Source organism: Scyliorhinus canicula, chromosome 9 (assembly GCF_902713615.1).
Source record: "Scyliorhinus canicula chromosome 9, sScyCan1.1, whole genome shotgun sequence".
NCBI lineage: Eukaryota > Metazoa > Chordata > Chondrichthyes > Carcharhiniformes > Scyliorhinidae > Scyliorhinus > Scyliorhinus canicula.
The window spans coordinates 23,921,362-23,932,830 of NC_052154.1; the positions used below are offsets into that span (position 1 = coordinate 23,921,362).

The 11,469-nt window shown below is 40.2% G+C and overlaps 1 protein-coding gene across 1 annotated transcript in view; it reads left to right on the forward strand.

Moving 5' to 3' along the window:
• mphosph6 (M-phase phosphoprotein 6) overlaps window positions 1–6,355 on the forward strand; it is a 43,415-nt gene extending 37,060 nt beyond the window's left edge. The window contains exons 4-5 of the mRNA XM_038806332.1: window positions 2,391–2,488; window positions 5,466–6,355. Coding sequence (XP_038662260.1) covers window positions 2,391–2,488; window positions 5,466–5,601 — 234 coding nt within the window. The 3' untranslated portion in view covers window positions 5,602–6,355. The remainder of the gene's footprint in view (window positions 1–2,390; window positions 2,489–5,465) is intronic.
• The last annotated feature ends 5,114 nt before the right edge of the window (window positions 6,356–11,469 follow it).

Sequence of the window (11,469 nt, forward strand, 5' to 3'; positions counted from 1 at the left end):
CCCTCTGTGCTACAGCTTTCTCCATTTTAATAATATTCAGTTCTTTCATTCTTCCTACCAAAGTGCATAACTTCACATTTTGCTGCATCTTATTCCATCTGACAAATTTTTGACCCAGTAACCTATCCTATCAATATTCCTCTGCAGATTCTTTGTATCATTCTCACTACATGCCTTCCCACCTATTTTTGTGTCATCCACAAACCTGGCAATAGTGCATTCACTTCCCTCATCAAAGTCATTATATACTGTGAATAATAGTGGCCCCAGCACTGATCCCTGTGGTATTCCACAAGTTACATGTTAGCATCCTCAAAGTCCCCCTATTATCCCAACTTTAGTTAGCCAATCCTCTTTATGCGCTAATGTAATACCTGCAACAGCAGCGCCTCTTATTAAGTGGCTTTTTGTGCGGTACATTAAAGAATGCTTTGTGTGGGGAGATGAGAGATTAAAGCAACTGGTGCCTCTTTCTTTGGAATAAAAAAAAGTTGAGACCTGATGGTAGGGTTCAGAGTTACGCTGGATTTGATGAGGTAAACTGGTTGAGCAAATATTTCCTTAGTGCTCCACGAGGCAACTTGTAGGGCATAAATGTATGCTCATCATTGCAAAGAATGAAAGGAGAATTTTATTTTTAGACAGGCATGTTAGGATATTAAATGGGTGACCGAGGCAATGCTGTAAGGCCAAATCATAATAATGGTCTTTATAAGTGGCGCGGATATATATCAAACATTAAAATTTAATAGGTATGGGGTAAGGACGAAACATTTGGACTAATTTAGTAACTCATTCAAGAGGATCAACACAAACATGATGGGGTGAATGGCCCCCCTTCTGTGCTGTAAAATTATATGATTCCATGAAAAGCAGGAGTGAAATTGCTGAGCAAGCCTATAAAGGTGAAGATATTGTGGTGAAGGGCCAATGGAAAAAGTTTTGAGTTAAAGCATGCACTGATAAGGAACTGTAAGGGTGTGTGTTTTTTTTCCAGTAGCAGGAGTTCCGCTTGGTGGGGGTAGGAGGGGTCAAATGCATGGTTGAGGGAACATTTGAGAGAACCTTGTCAGTAAGCAACATGGCAAGGTTTGTGAGGTTGTGTGAGGAAGTGGATGTGCAAGGTGAAGTCAGAAAAGAGACTAATCGTTTTGATGCAAGTATAAATAAATTGGTATGGATCACTTAAGTGCAAAATGGCAACAAGACTTAGCAATGAGGACTTTGAAGGAGGCACACGGAGTGAAGAGAGTGCAGTATTTTCAGAAGGAGATTTTAACCTAGGGCACTTTTTAAATGATTTTTTTAAAACGCAGCTACTGCTTGTGTCAAACACTTTTTTCTCCATGAATATTGTACTTTTTTTATAAAGCTGGACTTTTGTATTAAGTAACAAAAATACAAGATTTGTAGAAGTGATACACATATGAAAGCCACTGAAAGCAGAAGCCATCTGTGGGTGACATGGAACATAATTTGTGTCTCATTTGGGCTAAATTCATCCAAACAACACGCCAACATGTGTGAAAGAGAGTAAGTTTAGATTAAACAGTGATTGTGGTACTTCGAACCATAGAATCCCTACAGTACAGAAGGAGGCCATTTGACCCATTATGCCTGCACCGACCCTTGGGAAGAGCACCCTACCCAGGCCCACACCCCACCCTATCCCTGTAACCCAGTAAACCCTTCTAACCTTTTGGACTCTGAGGCAATTTAGCATGGCCAATCCACCTAACCTGCACATCTTTGGACTGTGGGAGGAAACCCACGCACACACGGGGAGAATGTGCAAACTCCATGCAGACAGTCACCCGAGGCCGGAATTGAGCCCGGGTACCTGGCACTGTTAGGCAGCAATGCTAACCACTGTGTCACTGTGCCGCCCACGGTAGAAAGGCCGAGGTCATATATTCAAATCCCAAAATGGCCATTTCTGACATTTGAGAATTAATTCAATAAATGTGGTAATATGTGATCCAACCCCAGTTTTAAAAACACAACTAGTTCTCCAATGTCCTCTAGAAAGCCCCAACTGGTCAACATGTGACTTCAGTCTTGCACTGTGGATCACTATTAATGTCATCTGAAGAGGCTGAGCAAGCCACTCTATATAAAAGCAATCAATATGAATTGAGGCAATCTTGATTTTTCACAGAACCTTGTCAGTATTGCACACTCTTAAGAACAAATAAAAAAAACTCTCTTAATTTTAATATGTCCTGCAAGTACCAGCAAATTAATATCTTAATAAGTAAGTCTCTCTCTATTGGTTTTAAATTTGGAGAGTAAATCATAACAGAAATTTATGTCTTATTTTCAAGACAATCTAACATTCAGCAAAATGTCCAAATAGTAGAGTTAATAGATAAGCATTGCCTTTATTCCAGAAACTAGTTGCGCAGATGTATTCCCAGAATGAAAATGAAGAGCCTGACGAAGACGTTAAGATGGAGGTAGATGTTTCAGATGTAGAAATGGCTAGGAGGTAAGCTATTATATCTCCAAGAGGTGTGATACAAAGTATTGGGCTGCATTTATCTCTCAGACACAGAATGCAGAATATATTTAATATGTTAAAGATGCAGTACATATTTTAAGGTAAATGATGGATGTTATAGGCACAATAGTTTCTGAGGTGTTGCAGTATATCATTTAAAAGTGGCTTTTTCTATCATTAGAATAATCATAAACCATGAAAATAATGTTGGAGCTTAAACAGAAAAGGATTAGTGAACCATTGAACTATAACTAGAGGTAGTGACCCCAAGTTTAGGGAAAAGATTAGGATGAATAGATTTATTGGTGCAATCAGTCTGATATTAAGCAGCATCACTGTGGAAAATAATTGCATACACTGAACAATGCATCGCATTGTATCAAAAAGTATGCAGGAGGATTCAAACATAGGAGCAGGAGGAGGCCATTTAGCCCTTTGAGCGAGGTCCGCCATTCAATAAGATCATGGCTCACCTGGTTGTGGTCTCAGCTCAACTTTCTTGTCTGCCACCATAACCCTTGACTCCCTTGACTAACAAAATTCTGTCTAATTCTGCCCTGCGTAAATTTAAAGGCCAAGCCTCCACTACTTTCTGGGAAGAGAATTCCACATACTAGCAACACTTTGGAAGAAAACAAGTCTCCTATTCTCGTTCTTTAAAGGAACAGAGCTCCTTTCAAAACCTCTTATTTTTAAACAGTGTCCCCTATTTTTAGTCTCTCCCACAAGATGAAGCATCCTCTGGGTATAGATCAATAATTTCTGTATCAGTCAGTTCAAAACAGCTTTACACAAAATCAAATTATTTTTAAAAATTTCAGGTCATTAGGGTAGCATACTGCACAATTTCAACTGTTATCAATGGTATCACATTCCACTGTTACAATTGGATATCTCTAGTGAAGAAAAATATTATGCTAATTGACAGAAGAACCTCCTTGGACTGTTAATCATACTGTGTGTCCATATATAATAATTGATCCATAAACAAAATATAGTTGTTAATAAATGTCTTGGTCTTCATTAGAATCTTTATCGTACTTGTGGGTTTTTGAAACCCTTGAATGCTGCAATGGTGGGTTATTGAGAGGTTATTAGCCACCTGTCCAATAATCTTTATTGCTGGAAGACAGCTGCTTGATAATTTCCTTCACTCGAAGATCCCTCTGAGGTTTCAAAATCTTGTCTGACAAAGCATGGTGGAGAGGAACAAATGGTTGCTGTTCATGTGTGAAAGTTTCATAATGTGTTGCATAAAATCATTTCATAATTTTATAAGTCATACATATTGCAATTGTTTCAAACTTGCTGAGGCAATCCATATCAATTACACTTCAGTGGCTTCTCAGATTTTGCTGCTGCATTGGATCTTGAAGAGCAATCCACTTTCTCCTGGACCAAACTCCTTTTCTCTGCTGACTTGGGACTTTTCTATGACCTTCACCTTCTGCTACTGCACCGGGGTCCCAGGTTTGGTCCCGGCTCTGGGTCACTGTCCGCGTGGAGTTTGCACATTCTCCCCGTGTTTGCCTGTGTTTTGCCCCCACAACCCAAAAGATGTGCAAGGTAGGTGGATTGGCCACACTAAATTACCCCTTAATTGGAAAAAATGAATTGGGTACTCTAAATTTATTTTTTTTTAAAAAGAAAAACAGATTATCAATTAATTTTCACATTGCTATTTGCAGGAGTTTGCTGAATGTATTGACTACTGTATTTCTTACATCGCAACTTCAAAAGTACTCCGTTATATTGCTATGGATATCCAGTGGCCATGGAAAATGCCATATAAATGCAAGGTTTTTATTGGCCGATTTTATTCGGTCTGTAAGTTCACTTCAATTTCATCACAAGCTGCCACACTTTAACTTCAAGCTTTCTCGTAAGCTATCCTCTCTAACCTGTTAATAATCTAAACACATCTCTCCCCATCTATATAATTTAAATTCCCTCTTGTCTATTTGTACATTTTGGCTACCAGCCAAGACTTGAGTCCATCCGATCTCTCTTTTTTCCTCTTGGTACCCTTCTCTCCTGTTTACTTTCCTTCCTCTAATCTGGTCATGCCAGCTTTTTATTCTTCCATCTGAAGTTCTTTGGTCATGCTCATCCTGAATGCAATTTGCACTTGTTGGGCACTAACCCACAGACCATCTTCCACTGAACTCCTCAGATCAATGCCCTCATTAAACGTATTTCTTTGTGTGCAACCTATTCATTGAATGCATGGAACCTTTTTTTTGTGCGGCCACAAACATGATGTCTTAAAGGGGCCACTGTGAGTGGCCTGCGTGGTATCTTCTGGTTGCTGCACAGTCGCACATACCCAAAGCTACGCACCCACAGCTTACATGGAGCATTGCCACAGACTGTAACTGGATCAACAATCACTGCTTTTTTTACAATTTCTCCCCAGAATATTTGTTCATTCACTAATAAGGCCCCCTTGCGATCCCTGACTTTGTTGTGGATGATTGCATTGTCGTTAAGGCTTAGAGGTGGAAACTTTACAGCTTTACTAAAGCCGTACCATCTGTCTATATTTTGTATCAGCTACCCTGCCCAAATAACAGTCTAGCGTTTATTACTAAGTTATACCTTGATCCCTCCTCCTACATCTGTTTTTAGATTTTTATATTGATCCACCCTTATTGCATCTCCTTTAAAATTCTTGTTTTCTGCTTTCCTTCTCAGCCTTGCCCTGCATTTTTCGCCAAGATATGTCATCTTTCTTTCTTCAGAATGGCCTCTTGAGAGACTCTTGACTGTTCATGATTCAAATTTCCTCAACTCTACAACCTATTTCATTGTTCTTTCATTCCCTAACTTCTACCTCCATAAATTCTCCTATGCAGTTAGAATTAATACTTCAAAATTATATTACAAATTAGTGGATAATGTGCAATAGTTACCACTGCAAGTTATTTGCATTCAGTGAAGCATTATCAAACCTTGTCTTTTCCAGGTATGAAAGCTTAGTGGGAACCATAAAAAGGAAGTTTACCAAAAAGCGAGACCGATCAGCTCTTCAAAGTGAAGAAACAGAAGCTAGCACCAGAGGTAGTAAAGCCAAGAAGACATTCATTAAGCCTCAGGAATAAATAACACAAGTTGTGTCTTTAAATATTTTCTTATGTAAGACGATGAACTTTTCTGTCTGAAACTCTGCAGCAGCTGGCTGCTTATTGTAATTATGGAAGCATAAATTTTGTTTTCATTTTAAATGAGAAAGTATTACAACTTGCTGCAATGAAAATGTTTTGTGGAGGTAAACCGGTCCTGTGGTTTCCTTTGTATTGAATGGATGCTGATCATTCTGGAATACACTCAACATGTCATATATGCACAAGTTAAAAATCAGCTGACTTGAAGAGAAAGTTATTGTGGGACAGAATCATATATGTAATGGTACAGACTTAATATACTTACATTTTACAGCTCCAAAAACTAATGTAGTAGTGTCCTTTGATACCTTCTACTGATAACTTTGTAATACCTGAATGTGTAACAGTATAATTATTGTCTTCAAGGTGAAGCAAAGTACAGTATCTATTTCTGCTTCTCGGAGATCTTTTTTCCTGTGTGCATTAGGAAACATAAAATAATGTCAGTGATTTGAATATGAAGGTGATGAGACTTTTATACACTGAAGAATGCTCCTGAGGTTTGATTTATACACTGTCAGTCAGCCTGTTATTTTTTTCATCTGAACATTTTGCCCCACTGAGCGATTTTCTTTCTTTTGCCAGACCTCAGCTATTTGTTTATGGCAAATATGTGAAGATGAGCTTTTGTAACAGCAATTGCATTACAACATGAGCACACAAAATACAATGCAACGAATAATTGAATACCGCTTTGACTTCAGTTTGATTTGGAAATTGAAGGAAATCTGGTTCTATTTTGTAAAGGGCATTTATAAAATCCCGAATATTTGAACACTTTTATGAGAGAAAAACTTGACATTTATAGTGAATTTTATTCATTCGGAATATATAGAGCTACTGCACCATCAGAAAATAAAAATAGTGCCAAAATTATTAGATGTGATGTGAAATCTTATCCTAGCAAACCGAAGATCATTATGCTTGCCCGCGAGAGGCTTTTTAGTAATGATTTTCTTTTTAAATTCCCAAAACATGTTTTTCTCACATTTTTGACTGAAGATATGTCTTTAATTGCAACCCCGCAGAGCACTTTTTATTAGCCCAGGGAATAAATGTGGGCTGATGTCCAGGTCACACGATAGGTTTTGACCTAATCATGACCTCAGGTCATCAAATTAAACGATGGTCTTGGAGTCGAATGTCAATGTTGCATATCACTGCCACCAGCATCATTCTGTTCTTCTACTGAATACCCAAAACAATAAATTGAAGTTATTGTCCCACTGGAGCAGCAACAAAAGAAGCATCTGGTGCTAACAGATGGAAGAATGAACGGTCTGTGTGCATGCACACAATTTGCATTATGTCATAGGAGATGTGATTTTGGAGCTTTAAATCAGATCAGATATACACGATGAGCTGGACGAGTCTGTAGCTGGATACTGAGGTCATGCATGCTTAGTGAAGAGGAAAAAAAATGAGTGCAAGTCTATTAGAAAAAAATTAAACTTCACTCTTGGAGCCAAACTCTAGTGGCTGGGTTCTCGGGCTTTGGAGAGAGGAAAGAGAAGCTGCACGAATGGATTTTGAACATAATATTAGCATGTTGACAGTCTTTTTTTTGTGACTAGCTCATGTTTGTGAGGTTTCGTTTGGCCTTATTTGCTGTCGCAGCTTGGCCGTTAGAAGAAATTTTTTAAATTAAGTGAATCAGTTTGTTCATTTTTAACTGTGGCTGATTCGTTACTGAAAGGGATGGGGATGGGGGGGATTGAAAAATAGGAATTTCTGACTTACTGCTTCAATTTTAGTTGCTTTTTCGACTTGTTTAAATTTAATCATGTCAGCATAAATAACCTGACAGATAATTGTGACTTGAGGTAATCCAAAAAATGTGATGGAATTTTTAAAATGTCACAGACCACATTTCACATGCAATAGCTACTTAATGCAAAGCTCTTTTATAGATAAATGAGCCATTAAAATTTAGAAAATGGAAATCAAACGGAGGACATGCGCCTTGGTTGGTGTCCAGCCCAGATTCATGGAATAAAGTTTCCTATATCAGCTATCTGAGCCCAGTTCATATTGGGTATCGGCCCCCAGGATAAATCTCGTTGTCAGTCTGCTAGTGGTTACCAAGTATTGGAGAATTGAAATTGTTCCACTCCTACAACCTGGGACCTTTTTCATAGACTGGGGATCAGGCATGTTGGGGTTAAACAGAGAAGATTTTGTTTCTGATTCTAATCCTGCAATAACTGGAAGTGCTTGATACTTGAAACTCCCCAGCATTAATATACCTCATTTTGATGAGCAAAACGTACCTAAAACTAATTTAAGTTGACAGTCCTGTGTGAAGCAAGGTTCAATACTTCATGAATCCACTTACATCAGTATTTCTACAGCAGTGCCATTTCCTCTGCTTAATCCATCTGATACCAGCAACACCCACTCTCCAGAAAGAAGTTTCCTATTTCATTTATGTGCCACCAAGGTGGGTGCAAACAGTTATGTCTTTGACTGTGAAAGTGATTTTAGCCTCAGCATAGCTCTCAATGAAAAAATACAATCACTAGCTTTAGAAATGTACTGTATGTGTGTAAATGTCGCTCATGTAAAAGTTAACTCCATAATCTTTGGCCTAAAGAACTGTAGTTTTTTAGGTTTCAATGAAAAGGTTGGCCCTGTATTTACAGGGAGCAAAACACAAACATTTCAAAACCGAAGTACAATGTCTGCACTCACATCAAAATGTTAATTAATTATTCGTTTGTGTATTTCCTCCACTTCCTGCTTGTCAATTAAGGCATGAAGAAATGAAGAATGTAGATTGGTTATGATTTTTGTGGAAGAGAAGCTGACTGATTGAAGAGTAATAAACAGCACTTACGGAAGCAGGATGCAGAGACCAACTCGCAGACCGAACTTTAAATAAACAAAGGCCCAGGCTTTGGGTCTTCTATCATCTCCCTCAGCCTTCCTAAGAGGCTGGGGAGGGGAGAGGCCGTGCAATTCCCCTGCACCAAGGCACAGTTCAAGCTGGGAGTTTTCACCTACCATTTTCCAATGGTGCAACATTTTCCTTTCCATCCCCGGACGCCAGACCAGCATTGAAATCACAGGCCCAGCCGACTGCAACTTCCCCTGCCAGGGATGAGGGAGGCTACTTAATGAAATTGCAGAGAGAGATAATGAATAGCTGGTGTGGTGCCACTCTTTTCCCCCCCAGCCCACGATCTTATGGTTTCTTCTGCAAGTAATCTTAGGTGGGTAGGTGTCTTTTGCTCATGTAAAGTCAATCTTTTAACTTGTTGCTGAAAAGAAAATTCTCAAAACTTTTACATGAGTGTGAAGGGCAGCATGGTGGCACAATGTTAGCACTGCTGCCTCACAGCTTCTGGGACCTGGATACAATTCTGGCCTCGGGTGACTGTGTGCAATTTGCACTTTCTCCATGTGTCTGCGTGGGTTTCCTCTGGGTGCGCCGGTTTCCTCCCACAGTCCAAAGATATGCAGGTTAGCTGGATTGCCCATGCTAAATTGCTCCTCTGTCTTAGTGGGGTTACGGAGATGGTGTGGAGGCTTAAATAGGGTGCTGTTTCCCAGGGCTGGTGCAGACTCAATGGATCAAATGGTCTCCTGCACTGTAGAGATTCTATGAAATACGTTTTGAGACCAACAAAATGACTTGCTTAAATAATATCATGAAATATCATAGAATGCATCTGTGGAGAGACCTGAACCATTAACTCTGTTTCTCTCCAGATGCTTCCAAAATTGCTGAGTATTTCTCGCCTTTCTGGTACTTTGCTTTCTTGAGTAACTTGAGAACGCTGGTGGTAAATGAATAAATGAACATTATTAGACAATTTAGAGCTCTGCTCAAAGCAGCATATTGCTCCCAGTACAGGCCTTGCTGGGAAAACATCAACAAGAGGAGCAACATCCTCTCAGCATTCACCCTGTCAAGTCCCTTCAGCATCTTATATGTTTCAGGGTCCTGCAGTCACTCCATTCAAACAACATCCTGCTTTTCTATTCTGCTAAAGTGGACAGATTCACATATTCTCACATACTCCATCTGCCAAATTTTGTCCACTCACTTAACATCCCTTTGTAGACACTTAAGGTCTCCTTGGCAACTCACCTTCCTACCTATCTTGGTGTTAACTGCAAATTTAGTTACGATATATTGAGTCCCATCATCCAAGTCATTAATTATAGGCTGGGATTTTCCCTGAAAATCACAAAATGTGGTAGCGGGCGTAAAACAAAAGCATACAGCCTGCAGGCTCCAGTGTTGGGATATTGCGCGCTTCAAACAAAAATATTAAATAACGGGAAACATGTATCGCTGGTGGGCGCCTCTGATTCATTTGCTCTGCCAAGATCTCAGCACTCCTTAACTCCAGATCCCCGATTTAAACGGTGCCCTGGCACAACATTAGCACTCTGCAGCTTAGGACAACTTGACAAAATATATGGCATCCAAAGGCAAGAAGCAGGTAGCACCCAGGTTCGAGGCCAGCCGCGATGTCCTGTAAATCCCCCCCACTTCCCTTATCTTCTGCCCACAGGACTTCCAGCAAGGTGATCAATCTGGCTTTGGAAGCGGTCACAACAAAGGTCAGTCCCAACGTCCTTCAGAAGAGATCAGCCACCCAGTGCAGGAAGAAAATGAATATCTTCTGTTTCACCTGGGTAAATTAACTGTCATCACTCTCAACTCATGTGTTCAGAAGAATCTCACTCACTTCAAGGGATTTCACCACTCTCAAGCCCTTGCATTTCCAACTGGTTTCATCTCCTCTGGAATGTGCGTCCTTACCCTATCCAAGGCTCCACTTGCCAACCACATATGCCAGGTGTTCTTATCATCTGTCCATGCATGTGCTTAACACTCCATCTGTCCTCCTGCAGGACAAGCTGGCTCAATCAAAAGGAGGTCCTAGAACAGCTGAGAACTCGCTGAAATCAAGGTGTTCATGGAATTTGAAAACAGCCATTGAACTGGCCAGAGGGGATGTGGCCTTGTCTGTGGTGGTGGCGCACACCCAAAAGAGGATCCCGCACTGCAGCATCCATCATGCAACCATACTGTGAGTGATGTTTCATAGCTACCTGCTATGCCCTAATCTTACTTCTGGAGGCATCTCTAAAAGGCTGCCAAGGGCAACCATGAACCATGCCCTCCGCTCCAGCTCCGACAATACCTCAGATGGAGACAGCACCTTTGGAGACCCATCATTGTACCAACTGTCATGTTCTTGTGCTATGGCCGGTAGGAATGATGCACAATAGAACATCTAGTTCTTGACTGATTAAAGTAATTTATTATAAAACAAATGTGTGGTAAAGATAACTAGAAGAAATATATTACAAACTACTAATACTAATAAATGATCCTAGAGCTACAGCAAGTATGACTATCCACCAACACGACTAACTCCCAACTCCTCCAGGTACAGAGTCGCATGGTAGATTTACACTGCCACCTGCTGGTCGGAGGCCATGTATATCATTATATACATGATAGCTTATGCATATCATCACACCACCCACACTCACCACCAGCACAGACACACATGGAACCTCGTTCTTGAGTAGCTTTGGGGAAACAGTCTGGTGAATGCAACACAGAATTTGATCCATAGCAGGTGCAGGCAGGGACATTTGATGTTTCCGGCACTCAGGCTTACTGGAGGTCTGATACCTGCTGAGTCCAAGTTAGATGATGGGCTTTTGGACTCAGGCCTACAACTGTTGGTGACAAACCGATGAGTAGCTTTTTCAAGCTAATTGATAAAATCACTGTGATGTATTTTTAAGATTGTTTGCTATTATCTGTAAATGTAGATT